The 20724-nt window shown below is 41.8% G+C and overlaps 2 protein-coding genes and 1 long non-coding RNA gene across 3 annotated transcripts in view; 1 reads left to right on the top strand and 2 right to left on the bottom strand.

Annotated features, from left to right (window-relative positions):
* LOC146696525 (uncharacterized) overlaps positions 1-11544 on the bottom strand; it is a 32881-nt gene extending 21337 nt beyond the window's left edge. Inside the window, exon 1 of the long non-coding RNA XR_014923261.1 lies at positions 10832-11544. This is a non-coding gene — a long non-coding RNA (uncharacterized LOC146696525). The remainder of the gene's footprint in view (positions 1-10831) is intronic.
* Positions 7299-10020, top strand: LOC146696528 (uncharacterized). The gene is made up of 5 exons (XM_085474644.1): positions 7299-7373; positions 7475-8112; positions 8242-8551; positions 8656-8824; positions 9343-10020. The coding sequence occupies exons 2-5, from the start codon at positions 7651-7653 to the stop codon at positions 9467-9469; spliced, it is 1068 nt and encodes a 355-aa protein (XP_085330770.1). The 5' UTR covers positions 7299-7373; positions 7475-7650; the 3' UTR covers positions 9470-10020.
* Positions 11545-16036: 4492 nt separating the features above from the next.
* Positions 16037-20724, bottom strand: part of tm2d2 (TM2 domain containing 2) — a 29110-nt gene continuing 24422 nt past the window's right edge. Inside the window, exon 4 of the mRNA XM_085474646.1 lies at positions 16037-17266. Coding sequence (XP_085330772.1) covers positions 17053-17266 — 214 coding nt within the window. The 3' untranslated portion in view covers positions 16037-17052. The remainder of the gene's footprint in view (positions 17267-20724) is intronic.

Raw genomic sequence — 20724 nt, forward strand, 5'->3', positions numbered from 1 at the left:
TAGCTGTAATTTCTGCCATTAGTGTTGACAGCACTTCATGGGTCAGGTGACTCTTTTGCTGCAAGAGCATTGAATCAAGGATTCTCCTGGCAACACCAATCATCCGTTCCCATGAGCCTCCCATGTGGGAAGCATGTGGAGGTCTGAAGTTCCAGCTACATCCTTGCTTGCTGAGGTACCCCTGTACAGTATTATCCATCTCCAAGTCCTTGCTAGCTCCAATGAAGTTGGTCCCACAATCAGACTGAAGTTCTTTTGCAGGGCCTCTGAGAGCGAAGAACCGCCTGAGAGCATTTATACAGCTAGATGCGTCCATAGACTCAATCAGCTCAATGTGGACGGCCCTTGAACTCAAACAACTAAACATCATGGCCCACCGTTTGCTCTCTGCCTGTCCTCCTCTGGTGCGTCTGGTTACAACAGACCAAGGTCCAAAGACGTCAAGCCCCACGTATGTGAAGGGAGGGCAAACTTTGAGACGTTCCGGCGGTAAGTCGGCCATACGTTGTTCTTCCGGTCTCCCACGCAGCTTCCGGCAGATTACGCATTTGTGTAGGACTGAATTGATTAGTCGCTTCCCACCCAAAATCCACAGTCCAGCTGCCCTTATAGCACCTTCTGTGAGATGTCGACCCTGATGTCTCACCTGCTCATGGTGATGTCGTACGAGCAGTAAGGAAACGTAGCTGTCCTTGGGTAGGATTACTGGGTTCTTTTCTTCACACGTTAGTTGAGAATGTTTCAGTCTGCCTCCAACGCAGATAAGACTACTCTCCAAAGTTGGACTGAGTTTATGCAACGGGCTGTTTGTGGGCACCACTTTGTTTGCTTGGAGGGCTGACAGTTCCTTGGCAAAGGCTGGCATTTGTGCTGCTTGCAGAATGACATGTTTTGCTTGAGCTATTTCATCCACAGTACGAGGTAAGCAACATGTGTGCCATCCCGTACACCTGCTGTTTTGGTTTGAATGTTTGTGAGATCTTGCCACATGCATAAGGAAAGCCACTGCTCGCAGTAGAGAGGTAAAGGTGGAGAAACGGCGAAAGCGATCAGGGGTACGTACAGGTTCCTTCAGATGAGTAGTGTAGGTGCGTACCTGTGGTCGAATCTCTGAGTCATTTCCCGGGTCGATGAGCTCAAACGTCTCACTGGTTTGTGTTGTTTCTGCAGATAACTGATGCAGGAATGAAGGTCCGGTGAACCAAGAACTCTGGGTCAGATGGGATGCAGGCAGAGATCTGGATGCATGGTCCGCAGGGTTTTCTTCCGTGCACACATAATGCCATTGTTCTGGTCTGGTAGATTGTCGGATACGTTGGACTCTGTTATGGACATATGTGTAGAAGCGTTTTGTCGTATTACAAATGTACCCGAGTACCACCTTACTGTCCGTGTAGAATCTGACAGCATCCAATTTCAGATCCAGCTCCTCCCGGATGAGATCCGCCATTTCTACTGCAAGGACAGCAGCGCAGAGTTCGAGCCTCGGGATTGTTGGTTCAGACTGGGGTGCTAATTTGGCTTTGCCCATAACAAATCCTACTTCCACTTTTCCATCCTCCTGGATGGCTCTCAAGTAAGCGATAGCCCCAATGGCCATAGTTGAGGCGTCTGAGAATACAAACAACTCTGTGCGCACAGCTTTGGTGAGCGAGGTTGATGTGTATGCACGTGGCACATGAAGCTCCTTTAGGACTTGAAGAGAATCTCTCCAGGTTTCCCATTTCTTCAGCTTGTCTTCTGGGAGAGGTGCATCCCAGTCAGTCAGTTCCGAACTAAGTTCCCTAAGAAGAGCTCGTCCCTGGATTGTGACGGGTGCCAGCATACCCATTGGATCAAAAACACTATTGACGGTAGAGAGGACTCCACGTCGGGTGAAAGGTTTGATAATAGTTGATGCAGAGAATGTGAATGTGTCTTTTCTGATCTCCCAAAGCAAACCCAGGCTGCGCTGCATGGGTGCTGTCTCTCCGCTCAAATCCAGATCCTTGATGAGCGGGACACAATCTTCTGGCGGGAAAGCTCCAGTGACTGCCGGACTGTTCGACACAAACTTGTGCAAGCGGAGGTTTGATTCAGCAAGTGAAGCCTGAGTCCGTTGGAGAAGGTTGATTGCTTCTGCTTCAGATGGGAGAGACACCAAGCCATCATCCACGTAAAAGTGCCTTTCCACAAATTTCACTGTGTCGGCACCGTACTTCTGGGCACCTTCAGCAATGGCTCTTTGCAGACCATAGATGGCCACAGCCGGAGATGGTGAGTTGCCAAAGACATGAACCCTCATGCGATAGTCGATAACTGCCTTGGTGAGGTCGTTGTCCTCATACCACAAAAACCGGAGGAAGTTGCGGTGCCTTTCATGGACCAAAAAGCAGTGAAACATTTGTTGGATGTCGGCGAGGATAGCTACTCTCTCCCTTCGAAAGCGTAGAAGGACACCCAAGAGAGAATTGTTGAGGTCGGGACCAGTCAGAAGCACGTCATTGAGGGAGACCCCGCAGTACTGAGCGCTGGAATCAAAAACCACCCTGATTTGGTTGGGCTTTTGTGGGTGGTATACCCCGAATGATGGAAGAAACCAGCACTCTTCATCTTCCCTCAAGGGTGCTGCCATCTCTGCGTGACCGTTGGCAATGATCTTCTCCATGAATGCCACATATTGCTTCTGCATCTCGGGTTTCTTCCTGAATTGGCGTTGCAAGGATTCAAACCTCTTAACCGCATGCGCTTTATTATTTGGCAAACGTTGCCGTGGTTCCTTGAACGGCAATGGAGCAACCCAACTACCAGTGTCATCTCTGTGGACATTTGTATCCATGATCTCTAGGAAGAGGATGTCTTCTATTGATGGGGCAGGTTTGTTATCATGTTCAGATTGGTTAAACACTGTGCGTCCTAGCATCCTCTCTGGCATTTTGTTAGACTTGTTGAAGCTTGGCTGTGTTTCTTTGACCTGCATGAAACTTGCACAGGGCTGAAATATGGAATGGCGACCGCTGTCTAGCACATGGGTCTTGAATGTATCAACTGTTGGCTTATGCACATTACCTAGGCACACCTCCCCTATCACCACCCAGCCTAGATCGAGACGTTGTGCAAAGGGAGCGTTGTGTGGCCCGTTAACTTGCTGCCTGACCTTGTGTGCTCTAAGCACGTCTCTCCCGAGCAGCAGGAGTATCTCTGCTTCTGGGTCTAGATCAGGGATGTGTTTGGCTATATGGTGGAGATGAGGATGATGCAAAACTGCACCTGGTGTTGGGATTTCAGCTCGATTGTTAGGGATTTCAGGGCACTCAAGGAGTGGTGGAAGAGGTATGAGAACGTTGCCGTTCAACGACTCTATCTGGAATCCTTCTGCCTTCCTGCCATACGTTTCGATGACGCCGGAGCATGTTCTGAGATGGTATAAGAGTGGTTTGTTCTCCACACCAAACAGCTCAAAGAACTCTGGCCTGGCTAATGAGCGATTGCTCTGGTCGTCCAGAATTACATAAGCTTTAATGGCTTTGTGTTTTGAATGTTTGGGGTAGACCTTTGCAAGGCAGATCTTAGAGCAAGAACGACCCCACTGGCCGGGGCCACAAACCTCTGTGCAGCTGGTTCTAACATCAGTTACATTAGAGTCATCTTCTCCCTCCCCGCCATTCTCTTGTGGTGGTGGAGGAGCCTTGGTGAGTTGAGGTTGTGGGCCAGGGTGCATAGCTGCATCATGATAGATGCTTTCACACTCTAAGCATTTCACGGAAGATTTGCAGTCTTTGGCAACATGTGAAGTTGAAGAACAACACTTGAAGCATATTCCTTTCTGTTTTAGAAAGGCCTTCCTGTCATCGATGGACTTGTTTCTGAATGTCCTGCATTTTTTAAGTGGGTGAGGTTTATTGTGCAATGGGCAGTTCTTGTTAGGGTCGTTGTTGATTGTAGAGACATCTGTTTTGTGAACTGCGATAGACTTGTTGGTGTTAAAGCTCTTCATAGGTAATCTTTCTGGTTTTGTGGGGTTTGCGCCGTTGCTTTGACGAATAAAGCTGGGGTCATTTCGCTTCTTTACCTCATGACAGACAAAGTTACAAAAGTAACTAAAGGGAGGGAAGCAGCCGTTATTCTCTTCTTTGTACCACAACCCAGATGACACCCACTTCTCCTGGAGCCCATATGGGAGCTTGTCTACTATGGGTCCAATACCTCTGGATAGGGCTGCTCAATTAATCGAATTTTAATCACGATTACGATCTGGGCTTTCAACGATCATTAAAAATGACTGAGCCGATTATTAGCCCCTCCCTCATTTATCCGCGACACCTTAAAGGCCGGTTCGTGAAAATATTGTCGGGCATAAACCGGTCCGTGGCGCAAAAAAGGTTGGGGACCGCTGATTAAGAGGACCTGAGGGAAGCTCGGAAAGCTAAGAAGTTATTTGGAGAGGAGAGTGACTGCTGTTGGTTGAAAAGAGAGGTTAAAAAAAACTTCAGTGGTGTTGCACACTATTTTATATTATTTTTTAAAGTCATTGTTAACCCTTTAAAGCCGGTCAGAGCAGCACGCTCCGTTTTATGTAACTATTTTTTAAATCCCTGTAGAATCTGAGCCGTGTAAGCTAGCGCAATAATTTGTTTTGCATATGAAACCGGAGGAGTTGTACTTACATCTGATGCCATCAGCTTGTCCTCGGTCACAGTTTCCTTCCACATAAAGCTTTGCAAAAATTGCATAAAAAGCTCTTGCAGGAACAAAAACATAATATTCCAGAAACAGGCTTTGCCGATCTGATCAGCTGTTCGTAACTCAGTAAAACAGACGTCAGCGCAAACAATCGCATGTCGGCCATTTCCTGGTTGAAACCGGAAGTGACGTCATTTTCGCGGAAATTGTAGTTTTTTACTTGTAGGCCTTAAAAACCTATACTGGTCATGTTTGACTTTTCTGAATAGTTTCTGGGATGCTTAGAACTCAAATTGCACTGCTGGAAATAGTTTATTTTGATGCACCTGCTGCTTTCTTTGCAAATTTGCATCATAGGATTGTTTTTTCGTTTTTCCTGCAGTATATAAAAATTGGTGTATCTCCAAAATAAAACTATGAAGACACTCAAAATAAGTTTCCTGTTATTGTAAACTATTTTTTGCAACTTTTTTGTATTTAAAGCTTTGAGGGATAAACCTCTTAAATTTCTCCAAGTAGAAATATATGTAAAAAATACAAAAAACGATTTTCAATTTTTTTGTAGTTTATTGCACTTTTTTGCAATTAATGTAGTTACTATGGACTTAATGCATACATATTATTAAAATATGGGCTATAACAGTTGTATAGCAACTTGAAATGCTCCCACAAATGGCACTACAACATGTAAAAAAATAATATAAGCTCTGGCGGACTTGGTTCTATAGTAGGTCTTAAAGGGTTAAATAAATATCATCAAATAATCGAGATCTCAATTTCAGTGAAAATAATCGTGATTATCATTTTTGCCATAATCGAGCAGCCCTACCTCTGGAGGTGTCTAGATATGACAGCCCAGTGAGGTATCCATCCTCCTTGGCGCCTTGTATCTCCATAAGCAAATCCCCAAGTTCACGTAATCTGATGTGATCTTTGGCTGCAATTTTTGGAAAACTGTCAAGTCTCTGAAACAGTGACTGCTCGATCATCTCAGGGGCACCATAGCAGTCATTCAGCCTCTCCCATGCCTTGCGCAGAGCCAAACCTGCATTATTCACATGCACTGAGCGTATGCATCTTATTTGCTGTCCAGACTCTTTTCCTAACCATTTGGTCATGAGGTCTAATTCTTGTGTTTCTGTAAGTTGAACCTCAGCCACAGCATTAGTGAATGAGGACCGCCATGCACGGAAATTCTCTGGCTTATCATCAAATTGGTACAGTCCTGACGTAACGAGATCACGTCGCGCCAAATATTGTGCCAGAGGGTCTGGTGGTTGTGACATGCTCACTGGACGCATATGCCGGGGTGTTTGTGATTGAGCACCTATATACGTGCGAGGGTTTGTTCTTTCGACGTCGGTCTTCAATTCAGCTCTGGTCAGTTTAGACAGGTTTGTTGTGGGTGGATACGTCCCATTATCCACTTCAGGCTTGGGCTTGCTATTGCTATGTTGGAATTCCGCTAAGCTTACAGGTGGATGCCATGTCCTGAAACTGTCTTCTGATTCTGCACGGTCTACAGATTTAACAGGTGGGACAGATACTGGTGCAAAGGTAGACTGATTCTGATCATTTTGAGAGCAAACATATTCACTAGTACGTTGCAATCTAAGCCTGTCTTCTGACTCAGATTTCACATTTTCTACATTTCCATGCATTTCTGCTACATCTTCTAACACCTGTGCTTCAGCGATGGCTGCGTCTGCTTCACGATTTAATGTTAGCACTTCCAGCTCTGTATCAATTCTAGCGGCTTCCAACTGATTTTGAGCTTCTCTAGTTTTCCTTTCTGCTTCTCTAGCAGCCTTTTCCAATTTTAATTTAGCCTCCTGGCTAGCATATGATGCTCGTACCTTAGCAGCTTCTGCTTTAGCTCTGGCGCGAGCCGCACTTACAGATGATGCTGATGTCACGTTGCTCCTGGTATTTGATACCGATGACTTGTTGCTTGCTGCCATCACAAACACGTAGGACCATCGAGTGCCGCCTTTTCACTGTAGTGTTCTGTTGCAGAGTGTAGCAACTCCGATCAAACACCAAGCTAAACCTCTGTCAATGAATACACGAGTCCGAGTAGAGTTGACTTTTTACTCAGAATCTTCATTTGACAAGCGGTGAAAACTGTAGTTGAAAGGAAATACAGAATAGAAAAAATGATCGTTTACATAAATATTGCATCACGAAATAACTCAAAATGTGACCTTACACCTTCGTGTTAGCTTTAGCAACAGTAATGATCATCATCAAAACTGCCTTTTTTAACATGTACAAATCAACCTCCATGAATCACAAATAAAATATAATTTTTCACAAATACCACTATTTATGCCTTTTTAACACCTTCATCGTGAAATATATACACTTACGGCGTTGCCTGAACAATGTTCCCAAGTGGATGGCTGTGGATAAGCCTCAGAGCAAGACCACATGTCACTCTCCCTCTTAGAGAACCAGGAAGAGGAATTAAACAGGAAATGAAGCAATACAGGTAACCCACCAGGAAGTGAGGTTATTAGCAAGTTCACCTTCAAAATTAAAGCTTCTTAACATTTTTAACTCTTTTTACTGTTCTTTCTAACTTAAATACATACAAAAGAATTACTTTAAGCAAACATTAAAGATAAATGAAATAAATGCCTTTGAGGCATCACAGACAGCATTAAGACCTGTACAAGCAAGAAAGCTTCTTTCTGCTTGGAAACAGAAATGTAAGTAAAAACAACAAACAACTATTCAAACTCAAAAGCAGAGATGGTCATGAACAGACATACAGTGTGAATCATAATTGTATTTGTTTTGTAATTTAAAGACCAAACTCCAGAGAACAGCTCGCTATCATCTGTGGAAGCCTCATCAACCCAGTCGCTGTCATTGCTCTCACTTTCACCCCAAAGTCTATCGTCGACCTCCTCCAGCAGCCCAGGATGTGACACACAATGGGATGACAACTTTGAAATTCCATGGAGTAAACTTCCTGCAGAAGTGATGCATTTTCTTGAGAGGGGGAAAAGGCCTCGCCCAAAACTGAGGAGGCAAATGGTCCGGATTGTTGTGACTGAGATGATGGAAAAATGCCCACATGTAGGTAGAAAACATTCAATTGACGTTGCAAGAAAAATGGTGGCAAAATATCCCAATTCTCTGCAAGATTTAATAGAGGGTGAGATTGTTGGCGCAGGCTACCTTTCACTTGTCAAACAGTTGCAGAACAGAATTGAAAATGTAAGGCGCACTTCAACACCCAAAATAAGAAAAAGAAAACATCAGACTGACTCAGACCACACAGACGAGATCCCTTTAGAAGAAAGAGCAGCCATGCAGGATACATACGGGTGCATTAAATGGAATGTAGAATTTCTGCCTCTTGAAGAAACTCCAGAGAGCCAACAGCAAAAGATGGAAAAACTCAAGGTGATGTTCCAGCAAGCTGACACCAATCCAGAAGAGGTAAAAAGTCTAATGAAGTCCACTTACTACACACAACGTCAACATGTCAATCAGGGGAAAAGTATCAAATGCCTTAGGGAGGAGTGGCCGTTTTGGTTTGATGAACTTGGCATGTCTGTCCACTTCAAGGAACTTACTGGGATTGACCTCAAAGAGACATTCACACGTAATTTGGATTTGAAGGGGAAAAGGCTACTGGACTACTTGACCACAGTTGCTGTCAGCAAAAGCAAGGTGTTCCTTCAGACTTATGCAAGGCTTCAGAGGATGCGGGGACCGCAGAGTGGCTGCTCAGATGATGTGAAAGAGATGGTCCTGCTTCTGCTCAGCTACTTTGAAGAGAAGGAGGAGTCCATGCTTCTCTGTGTTGAAGATACATGTCTGGCAGATGAGGTACAACTGGAGCAAGTGCCTCTGACACCCACTATTATCGTGTGTGGTAAGTCTGTTTCATAGCTCTCTCTCTTGTTAAGTGCACTTTTTATAGAATGTCATGTGACTGCCGTGTTTATTGATATAACCTGTTAAATAATTTGTTCACAGGACAGTCCTGCTATTCCTCAAGAAGATACATGCTGAGTATTGATCGGAACCTCGTCAGCACAAACATATCCTCCTTCATTTCTGCACTGTGCCTCATGTTCGGGAGCTACTACAATTTCAACATCCATTATCCATCTGAGCTGGCTTCCACTTTAGAGTTTCTTCAGAGGTGAACAAATATGGCTTTGTTATTTCTCATAACTGAGACTCTGGGATCTGGAGTCTGGCTTTGATGTGGTTCGAGTCCAGGTCTGGCTCTGAGTCTCGGTCGGCTTTGGAGCCGGTTTCAGTTGTTTTTTCTGTTTTTTGTTGTTGTTTTTTTTTTTTTTTGTTTGGTTTTTTAAAATACATTAACAGTCTGAATCCGGGTCCAAGCCTGGCCGAGACTCAGGGCTAGACCAAGCGTCAACTGACGTCTGACTACCTATAACCTTTGCTTTGGATTTTAACAATGCTAAAGTGTGACATATCACTGCATAAGACACTCGTGAAGGGTGCCAATACTTTTGACCATGCATTGTTCACTTCCCCACAGCATTTTGGTTATACTTTGTCTTGAACGTGGTCATGGCCATGACTGTGTGTATATATATGTATATACTTAATTTTTACTTACTTTGTACGTGTATTTTAACTGATCAATTATAAAAATGCTTAATAAACTTTTATATGATTGTTATTCTACAGGTGTTTCTTCTCCATAAACCCAGAAAAAGGAACCAAAGTAGAGAACAAAAACTCAAAGCGTCGTCTCAGTGTGAACCCTCGAGTCCTCACCCTGATTCAGGATCTTGCCGACCACAAGTGGCGCTAAGCCTAAATCTTGACTCTCTGTGGACTGTTAGTTTTACTTAGTTAATTTTGTTCCACAATGTGTACTGGAACCTTTTACTGGTCGAATGCATGAAGCCAATTCATGAAGATGTTCTTTCTTTGTAGGAATGTTCTTTATTTACATAAGAAAAGAAAAAAAACAACATGCTGCTACTGCAGTGTTTCTAGACCACATGTGTAGGTTTGTTTCACCACGTGGTTTTGCTGATGTTTTCTGACCAGGGCCATGGTTGTGGTGACAGCAGGGTGCGTGTCGCGTTGCACGGTGATTATGATCATTTTTGGCACAATATGTGTTTTTTGTTTTAAAGTCTTAACAGGTTATTTAACTTTTTCTGGTGGAGGGTCTAACAAATGCTTGTTTCATGAACATGGTTCTTGCTTTGCAGGAATGTTCCACAGCTTTTATAGCCTATATTTTGATTGAATTGTGTAGTTGCTGTGTGCCTTGCATATTGTGTTAGTTGGAAAAATGGATCCATTTGCTGTCATTTTGCTAATGTGGCTGCAAAATAAATTTCCCAAAAGTGATATTTTCCTCTCTTGTGTTTTCTCAAGATGTATTTTTGCATGTTTGGGTGTAGGCGTAGCAGTAAGAAATTTGCTGGGTTATGGTTAAAATTTTATATTAAAACATATAATATTCAGCATAGATTTTATGTATAATTTACAGAGCAGCTCCATTTAATATGCACTGTTTCACCGTAGTTCTACCATTTTAAATTAGTTCTTTGTACGATATTTCCCTGTTAATTTTGCAGTTTATGGATCCACAAAAAGCATTTATTACTTGTAAAAGATACAGGAAATAGTGTATTTATATATCACATCTATGTGTGAAATTAACTTCTTTTTCCTGTAGATTTAACAGTTTTAATCTGAGATTCATTCACTGTAAATCAATTTACAAGTTGCATCTGTAAAGCGTTTTTACAGGAAGTCCCTGGTAACCCCAGCTGCCAGGGTTTTCCTGTAAAAACAGCACTTTTTTTTTTTTACAGTGTAAAGCATATAAACAATTACAGCAATATGATGCAACAAACACAGCAGTACTACTAATCCAAAATACTCAAAGCTTCATAGAACTGAAACAAACATTTATTTTTAGGTCCATTCTGCTGCTGATACTTTAGGTTTCTGAACATTAAACTGGTTGCTGCCTTTCATAGTGTTCAACTTGAAGGCCCTGAGTACTTTCTCCCACACTGAAAACACTGGAATGATAAAATTATTTGAACATTACCTAATAAGACTGATTCAGGACAAGCAATTAGTTATTTTAAACTTTCCTAGCAGTCCTTCACAAACAGGGAACAGTCTGTCTATTCTCTCCATCTGTCACCTGCTGCTGGCTCTTCCTCCTCCTCTTCCTCACACACTGCTGAGTTTGTCCTGGTGGATCATCAGGGGTGCAAAGCCTCACAGATGATGTGCAGCAGTGGGTCCTTCAGTCTGTCCTCACTCTGGACACTTGCAGTTGTCACACATGGAAATCAAATGTGTGATAAGCTGCAGGATTCAAACACAAGTGTAACTTATAAATACATGTTCATACTTTTATTCCACAATCAGAGAGAAAGAAAAAGAGAGAGAGTGCAGGACAGACAGATAGGTGACAGTCTCAGGTGTATACACTGCTACAAAACAGCACAAGAGAAGGAGGATTTAGTGTTTGTGTTATTACGAGTGCTAAACAAGAAGAGTTCCCAGATGGTACAGTGGACACATGTGTTTAAAGCATCTTTCTTTCAGCTTAACGAGTGAACCGTCAGCTCGTTCAAACACACGTTAAAGTCCGTTTGGCTCGACACCACCAAACAGAGGCAGCAATATAACATAGCTGACATTAACAGTGCAGGGAATCCTGCTTGTGAATTATCCATAAAATCATCACATTCTCTGTAAGATTAAGGTCAACTATTTAACGGCATATATTTTAAAGTAAAGGCTTTAAAACCAAGCTGACGCTGAAAGTACAAACATCACTAATGTCACATAACTTTGCCGATATGTGGCCAATGTTTTAATAATGTTATGTTTTAATGTTCTTCATTATTAAACATTCGCACATAAATAAGTGACATAATATTCAGCACTTACTTTTGAAAGTTTACTCTTTAGCCACCCCGCTTCAGGCATCCGCCGTTTTTTTCCGAACAAAATATCCACACCCACCGCCACGCTATGAATTGTGGGATATATGGGACCACGAAGTCTACATTGGACCACACTTCAAATTTGGGGAAATGAACTGCACATTTGTCAACTGCATTTGGAGTACACTTCGAATTGGGACACCCTTCCTCACGTCGCTGTGACGTAATCGGTCTCCAAATGCGCACTACGAAGCGTGCGGTCGCTGGATTGGGACACAGCCCTGAAGTCCTCCAGAAACCTGGTAATGAACATTTGATTCAGGTGTGATGACCCAGGGAGGAAACCTGCAGGACACTGGCAGTTGAGGCCTAGAGTTTCTCACCCCTGATCTAAACTAACAGCTGGGAAACAAAGTCATTAACATCTATCAGTATTGAAAGACAGAACCTTCTCAGGAGTTAAAGGATTACCAAAATGATTCTATTATTGTGTCAACAACTGATCCATGACGTGTCAAACGAAACCAGAACAACATGTGAAGAACTGTAGCCTCAGCTAAGGTCAGTGTTCATATTTCAACAGTATAAAGAGACTGGGCAAAAATGGCATCCATAGGAGAGTTTCAAGGTGAAAACCACTGCTGACTAAAAAGAACACAAAAGCTCATCTCATTCTTTTCAAAACATCATCATGTTGATCCAAGACATCGGGGGATCAACATGTTCTGTGCACTGACGGGACAAGTAGACCAGAGCATCAAGTTCACTCCCTGAAGCACCAGAAAGTTCACCTCTGAATGACTCAAAAAAAAAAAAGAAAAAAAAAAAAAAAGAAAGAGTGACCTAATCAAAAGTGGGGACTGATTGAGTTGTTTTGACATGTTTTAAACATGACATTAGTGCTTTAAAATTCTCCAGTGTTGTTGAATTTATACCGTTCTACAAAGAAGGGTGGGCCCAAAAGACTTACCATTATTGCAAATACTTGATTGCAGTTCTTGCCGCCAAGGATGGCATGGTGGTTAGCACTGTTGCTGGACAGAAGAAGATCCTGAGTTCATTTCTACCATCAGACCAGGGTCTGTCTTTCTTTCTTTGGAGTTTGCATGTTCTCACCGTGTTTGTGTGGGTTCTCCCCAGGTACTTCAGTTTCTTCCCACCGTCCAAAGACATGCAGTTAGTGGGGATAGGTTAATTGATCAATCTAAATTGCCCATAGGTGTGAATGTGAGTGCAAATGGTTGTCTCTCTCTGTGTGTTAGCCCTGCAACAGACTGGCGACCTGTCCAGGGTGTACCCTGCCTTTCGCCGTATGACAGCTGAGATAGGCTCCAGCGCCCCTCGTGACCCTGAAAAGGGATAAGTGGAAGCGGATGGATGGATCAGGTATGTTTGGGTAGAGATTTTTAAAAACTTATGTCTAATAATATGTGTAATATAAAAATCTGTACATACATAAGCATCACTGGCTGATGTAGATGAGAGGAGTTTTTATTATCTAACATTTTAAATCTATGGCTATCCGGTTATTTCATAAGTAAAATAAATAAATAAAACCAAAGTCAGCAAAACTGATGAAGTGTTTTATGACCACCTGTCAAATACAGTAAAACAAGACTAAATAAGATCATACAAAATTATTTAAATGTTGGTACCTGTAGTCTGTTTGCTGAAACACTGTGCTAAACCACTGATAGAAAAAAAAAATAGTACTATGTATGTGTAATATTTTATAGTATTAATGCGTATTTCTAATGTTTGAAACCTAGCACCTTGAGGCGACTGTTGTTGTGTTTTGGTGCCATATAAATAAAATTTTATTGAAAAATTGAATTGAATTGTCTGAAACCATAGATAATATCAAAAATGTTTTTTTAATCATGCCAAATCTATAACCTCAGTCAAAATGCAAAGTACTGAGAGGAGGCAACACACTCTTTTACTGACATTCTACCCCAGCACTAACTAGACTCCAATGAATGTAAAGAACACCATGTCCCAGATACTTTTTATTGGGTAATAAGGACTGGGAACAATGAAAACATGAGAAAGTTTGGATTTTTTTTAACACCATCAGAAAAGGGAACATTGGACCTCCTATGCACACACCTGGTTTGAAGGTTTAAGAGTACAGAAAAGAAAAATACGTCTTATAGTAAACATTGGTCTCAACAATACCAATAATATTCCCATGAATTCATCTTTTTTTTTTTTTTTTTTTTTTTTTTTAAATCAGACATAAATTAGCAATGTGTGGATCAAAGTTAAATAACATTAACACCCAGCTCAGGTGATGCTTCCATCATTTGGATCCATATCATATACAATATCTATATCTGTACAAGCTGAAAAACTCAAGAAAATATATGTCTCAAAACATATTAATGTAGGGCAAGTGTACAGAGCTTTAAGGAGGACATCACACTAAAAGAGAGATATGGTACCTGGAAAAAACTGTGTGCAGATCTTTTTTTCAAGTGGCATATAAACCGTCACTCTATGAATTAAGTGGAAAATTAAATTATGTAAAGCAGTGTTTTAATGCTTCACTCTACAAAGGATGTTTAGCCAGCTGAAAATATATTGCCTGTTGAAAGCACACTCCTGCTGCTGGATGAGTCGTCACATTGACGATGGTGTCTTCTTCAACTTTTTACGATGAGAGCTAAGAGGGTTTTCACATATCCTTAGGTAATGAAATGAGCTCTATCTATGGAACAGCACATAAACCCTGGGTCCTGGTAAAGATTAGAAATTTAACAAAGTGGGAGATGAAGATTTGAATATTTAATGTGAGACCTGAGCCTCACTCCTGAAAGTCAATGGAGATCAAAATTTGTTTTAGTTTAAGACATTCGGATGAGATGAGGTTTTGGAGGTAAATGCTTCCACACAGCAGACTTTTTTTTCCCTTCCAAAAGTAAGGAACCTTGAGTTAATACAGAAGACTGCTACATCGATATCTGAAATGTGACTAATAGGACTGCTGTGCATGTCCATGCCTGCTGTGCTGCTTGCTTGGAGCTCCAATGTTAATCATTCCAAGTAAAGAAAGAACATATTAAAAAAAAAACAAAAAAAAAACCCCTGCAATATATAAATACAGAATTCAGACAGCTCTGGTGGAAGAGGCAAGTGAAGGGTCAATTCTGGTCTGTCGAGTAATTTGACAGAGGGAAAAAGTGATAACTTGTGTATGACGTTGCCCTCAGGAGAAGAAACCTGCTAAGTGTTTTATGGAATGGAAGATTCGTGTTCAGTTTGTAAGTCACATAGGCAACAAAATGAACCGAGCCACAGAACTTGCAAATTTAGGATACATCAACACTGAAGTTTCAATTTTCTATTCCTGAGACATTTATAGCATATACAAGGCTTCCAGGACACATTGACACCACGTGGTCACCGGTGCTGATGTGCTTTAACTTGTTTGTAAAGACCGATTTATGCTTTTTCTGTCTGAGGTCCAGTGTTGGGTAATGTTACTTCTAAAAGTAACTTGTTATATTGCATAATTACAGCATTAACAACTGAAAACTAATTACCTTTAGAATATTTCTGCATTCAAAAAAATAAACCTTTCTATTTGAATTTAGTCTGGGTACACTAGTTATACATCTAGGAGTGTAATCTACTGTAACTCTGAATGTAGCTGATAGTGGCAGCTTGTGCTCTACCACATAACCAGAAACACACCTCATTTCCCTCAGAGTGATGGGTTATTGCAGGTGCTTCTTCAAAATGTGAACAGTAGTTCTCTAATGCCTCTGTGGTGTACTGGTTAACACCTTCACTTTACATGGAAGAGGAGCTACAAACACAGCCAGGGGGTCACAAGCTACTCCTAGTGCTGGTCCTCAGCTCGGATAAATCGGGTGTAAAATGTACTGCTTTGGGAATGGATAAGGGGCAGCTGAAAGTACCCAACTCTAATATGTGACTTTGCACTTTACAACACGATACACCCAACACTGCTGAAGGACTGATGTAGGGTTATATCTGTAGGCCATTTAAAAGATGGATGAGCAAACATGAGGGGGCAAAGGCTGCGGGTCCATATGTACTCCTGGTCCTGTAACAGTGTATGGGAAAATACCTAGGTGAGGGCCGAGGGTCAAACACTTTCCTGATGAGTTTATGTTTTCAGTCACTCATTTTGGGTCATATTTAGTCCTAAATTTGAGAAAGCAGGATTATCTGAGATATGCTCATTGATTAACAACAAGTTGGCAGCCAATAAGTATGTGATTTGTCCGATCCACACCGCACACCCAGCTTTAAAACACCAAGATGAAGATGGCCAAAAAGCCTCATCTCGAGGCTTCAAAACGGGTTGCATGACTGACCGTATCAATTTTTTTATACAGGCTATGCTTGAACCAAAAATACCATAACTGATAGTTCTACTTTGTCCTCCCGACAGCAACAAAGAAAGGAGCCTGGTTCATCAAAAATGAAATACTCGTAAATCACAAACGAACTGAATTGTCCTCAGAATTAGAGTTCATGCTGTCTGCACCGTGAAAAACAAACACACTGTTGCTGTAAGTTCTGGATTTCCACAAAACTGTGAGCATGTTTGAGTACATTAAATGAGAGTATAACACGCCTAAAACGCAAACTCCCATAAAATCCTCCATTTGGTAGTTTTGCGTTCACACCTCCACCAGAATTGTCCTTTCCTCATGAAATCTCAGCCTGCACCAGCTTTAACAACACTTTTGAGCCAAACGGGCAGCAGAAACTGTTACCCAGGCCCGGACAGATGTGGTGTTGAGGCAACCTTTGGATCATGGGGCCTCCGTTTGCTTCCAAATGAACTCTGGTGGCAGCCTGTGCTGTGAAAGCAAACTGATTTCTATCAAGCCTATTTACTGAGCATCAATGCTAAAGAAAGCTGCAAGTCTAAACCCTTTGATATAACATGTTGTGCTTGTGTCCTAATCCATGTGAATCTGTATGCTTGATTAGAAAGTGGGTGTAACAAACCAGCTACACTGGAAATATACTCATCTTTCTCTCCATTGTGGGTACTGACATTCAGGATGCAGGATGACATTCAACAAAATAAAAAAACCAGAAGCCCATTCCAGCAGACCAGAACTAAACGGCAACAATGAATCATATTGTTCCACTCATATCGGACAAAATGAACTGAACTACAAGCATGAAAGTGACCTTTTTTGAGAAATCAGGAAACTGGAAAAACCACCATCACTGTAGCTGTTGTAAAAGCCTTGAGTTTTATGCATTCTCCAAGAACTGAATTTATTTTAATGATAGCAAATTATTCCTCCTTTTTCACTGGAGCTCCTGGGAACCCCATAGGAGCCCTCAGGAGGTCCCCGATTCCACTTCTAGTAAGCCAACTCAGGCAGAGGCCACATCCTGGGAGTCCTCCTTATTAGGCTGATAAATATCAGACAGCAAAGTGGCCGGAGTCCTTAGTTGCGGTTTGCTGTCGCTCTCAGTAGTATGTGCACCAGTTACTATAATCGCTGGGCATCAGTCCACCGGTGATAAGCAGAATTAGGTCTACAAACCACCAGATTCCCAGGCCTCCCAGAGTGAGCAGCTTCCCAACCGCAGTCCCTGTGTGGCCCAGGCAGAAACGATCAACCCCGAAACAGCCCAAGAAGAAGGAATACAGCAGTGTGGTGATGAAGTAGTGTCCAGTGTATCTGTAAAACACATGGCAAGAATTTAGATGAGTTGCAAAATGTATTTCATTTACACACCTGGACCTCAGCCAGGTTCCAAAGTTGGAAAGAGTTTAAATCGGCATCAGTTCACTTTATTTCAGATTGCAGCAAGTTACTGACATTTCACAGAGTCTGGTTACGACAATCTCATCCTTTGTGGATGCCCCATATGGCTCAAGAAGGTAATAAACAAACACATAAACAGATATATATTTTAATCATAATGATTAAACAAGCCACAAGATTAAAAAGAAAAGGTGTAGACAACCTGCAGTTGTGATCTACAAGGAGCGGACAGAATAAAAGAAACACCTGCTCTGTATTGTATAATTGGCGGACGGAGGCACGGGGGAAACTGAGCATTTGAGCCTGGTTTATCTGAAGCCTGGGAGGCAGCACAGTCTTTGTACAGGTGCTGCTTTGATTGTGCCCGTTCACTGCAAATGTCTGATGTCTATGCAGTTACTATAGAGATTAGCCTGATGTGCTCATGAATGCTGTGTGTGGTGTGAAGTTATGAGGGCAAAAAGAAGTTGTGATCCTATGGATAAACATTGCCATCTAGTGGTGAGCCTACACTTTGTCACTGTGGAAAAGGTCTTTAAAGCACAAATGCGTTCCTCTATAAAAGATCCATGAGAGCAACTTGATTTTGAATTGATAAAATTCTTCCTGTGGAGAAAATTACTGAAGAGGCAAGGTGGATCATATTCATTTTGAAAATAATGTATACATCAAGAAGTGACCATATCTGGGTGAGATTGTGGAGTTCTGACTAATAAGGTAATGAATATGTGCAGGATCCACAAACTACATAACATACAGAGACGTACAGCTGCTAATAGACTAGTACACCAATTTCACTGACCAAAACCACAGCACAAACATCTACCACAGAGCAGACCATGTTATTTGTCAGACAACACTACCACAACAACCAGCTGGTCTGTGCAAAGTCAGGCAGAGTGAGGAAATAAATAACTACACATATGTATCGATACATATTTGTAGTATCGGTCAGGCTCTGAAGCAAGGTTATTATCGTTAACGAAAACTAACGAAATAACGAAAACTAGAAGTGAAAAAACATTTTCGTTAACGGAAATAAAAATAAAAACAAAAACAAAAAAAGTAAAACTAACTAAAACTGTAATGAGTGTTCACAATACTAACTAAAATTAACTGAATTTATAGCAAAAATGTGTTTAGTTTTCGTAGATGTGTGTGTGTCATACAATAGTCAAGGGTGAAAATGAAGTTTAGTTTCCAGATTTTTTTCTTGCTGTGTCTCATTATGCCAGCAGGTGGCAAGTACGTTAGTCGAGTCGTCTGTGTTGCTGCTCCGTCCACGCGCAGAATCATGTCAGGAAAAGTCGGGAGAAAGCGCCAGAATCCAATTTGGGATTACTTTGAATATGACTGTGTTTTGGATAAAGCAAGTGTCTTGTAGTGGAAAGAGACAAATTATAAGGGACATTTCTAAAGGGAAAAAAAATCCCACAAACCTTAAAGTGCACTTGAAAAGTTCACACAAGAAGGCTAACCTAGCTTACCTTGAGAAGGGAGCACACTCAACCCTCATCCCCAGAAAACAGAAGCTAACCCCAGGCAAGGCAGCGTGATGCATCCCGAGACAACAGGACGGGGATATCTACATAACTGTGTGAGTCAATTGCCTTCAAAAAGTTTATCAATTCACTTGAACCAAAATTACGAACACCCGGTGCTGCAAGAGTTAATAGTCTCATTGGGGCCAAGATATAAATTTTATAGTTGCCTGGTATCAATGGTTGTTCATCTGCACTAATTTATTTATTTATTTAAAGAACCCATAGGTGGGAATGTGAGTTGTCTGTCTCTGCGTGTTAGCCCTGCGACAGACAGGCGACCTGTGCAGGGTGCAGGGTATGGTAGCTGGAATAGCAACATACCCAAGGATAAGCAGGGCCCTATTTCAGGAAGCCGGTTTAGTGCAAACTCTGAGTAAGTATACCCTGAGTTAACGAAAACTCTGGGTTTTCGGTTTCACAAAGCGAGTTTAGATTAATTCTGAGTGAGTTACTATGACGACACACTCCGTGAAGCTAACCTGCCCCCTAGCAGGTTTACTTCAACTAAACCCGACCTTCTCCGCCTCTTTGTCAGAAACCTGACTGTAGGAAGTGTCAGACATGGCGTGCCTCTTCCTTGAAGAGCCAGTAGATGTTGAAGCCCAAATTCTCCGCAGAGCTCTCCGCCGGGAGAGAGTGATTAGAGCGCGTTTGGACATTTGATCATTTCCTGATGATTTCCTGTGTGAACGTTACCGTTTTTCAGCACAATCTATAATTTATTTGAATAAAATCCTCAGGCCTAATATTGCTCATGTGACACATCGCGGACATTCTCTCAGTTCTGTACATATTATTTGTATTGCACTTCGGTTTTTTGCAAACGGGAGCTTTCTGTATAATATTGGTGACGCTGAGCACGTTTCCAAGGCTACCGTCTGTCGGGCAGTCAAGAATGTTAGTTGCACTGAAACGTCTCCTGTACTCGTTTGTGGTGTTCCCCGGTCATAGACCCACAAGATTTATCAAAGAGGGATGCCACAAAATTGCAGGTAGCAGGATGAACAAAACTTAATACATGATGTGGTGATACTTGAACTACTACTTAAATTTTACATTTATTCTCACGGTTCCCAGGCGTGATTGGCTGTATAGATGGCACTCACATTCCAATCATTGCTCCTTCAGTAAATGAAGGAGACTATGTGAACAGGAAGTCTTTCCACAGCATCAATGTACAGGTACATAGTTCCCTGTAGCATTTCAAACTAACAAATTATTTCATTATAGTAATGGATGCTAATTTGTGTTCTCTGCACTGTGAAGATCATATGTGATGCTGCCAACATTATCACAAATGTGGAAGCCAACTGCTCAGCCTCTGTGAGTGGTGGTGGTGGAGGACCATCACCTGTTTTTCGGGCCTCTGCTTTTTTTCTGTTGGCTATAACGGGTCACATTTGAGCATACAGAGTAAGCAAATATGTACTTGTAATGTGCTCAGATAATTCCAATTAGTGCTTACAGAAAGAAAATTAATGTAGCCTCTAACTGCAATTGATTTACATCGGACAAACAGACCAAGCACTATGGCTCATAATACAATTACACCTTACCTGTTTGGACTATATTTTTATATTTCATTTTTACTTGCTGCCAGGAACGTTTGGGGCCTGTTGGGTTGCACCCGCGCTCACATCACATCACAAAATAAAATGTATAAAATAAAAAATAAAATAAAAAATAATAAAATAACGTGTTAAATGGGTGGAAATCCCTAGATCAGTGTTTAAATTAACACTCACGCATTGACTCTGTCGGCTATGTTTTGCCATGCATGCTCCCTTTCTTTTGCAGCTGAGGCTGCTTTACTTTTTTTCCGCGGAA

This window comes from Copadichromis virginalis, linkage group LG12 (genome assembly GCF_057382275.1).
Source record: "Copadichromis virginalis isolate Kocher_CV1m ecotype Utaka linkage group LG12, C_Virginalis_male_GT1.1, whole genome shotgun sequence".
In the NCBI taxonomy this organism is placed as follows: domain Eukaryota; kingdom Metazoa; phylum Chordata; class Actinopteri; order Cichliformes; family Cichlidae; genus Copadichromis; species Copadichromis virginalis.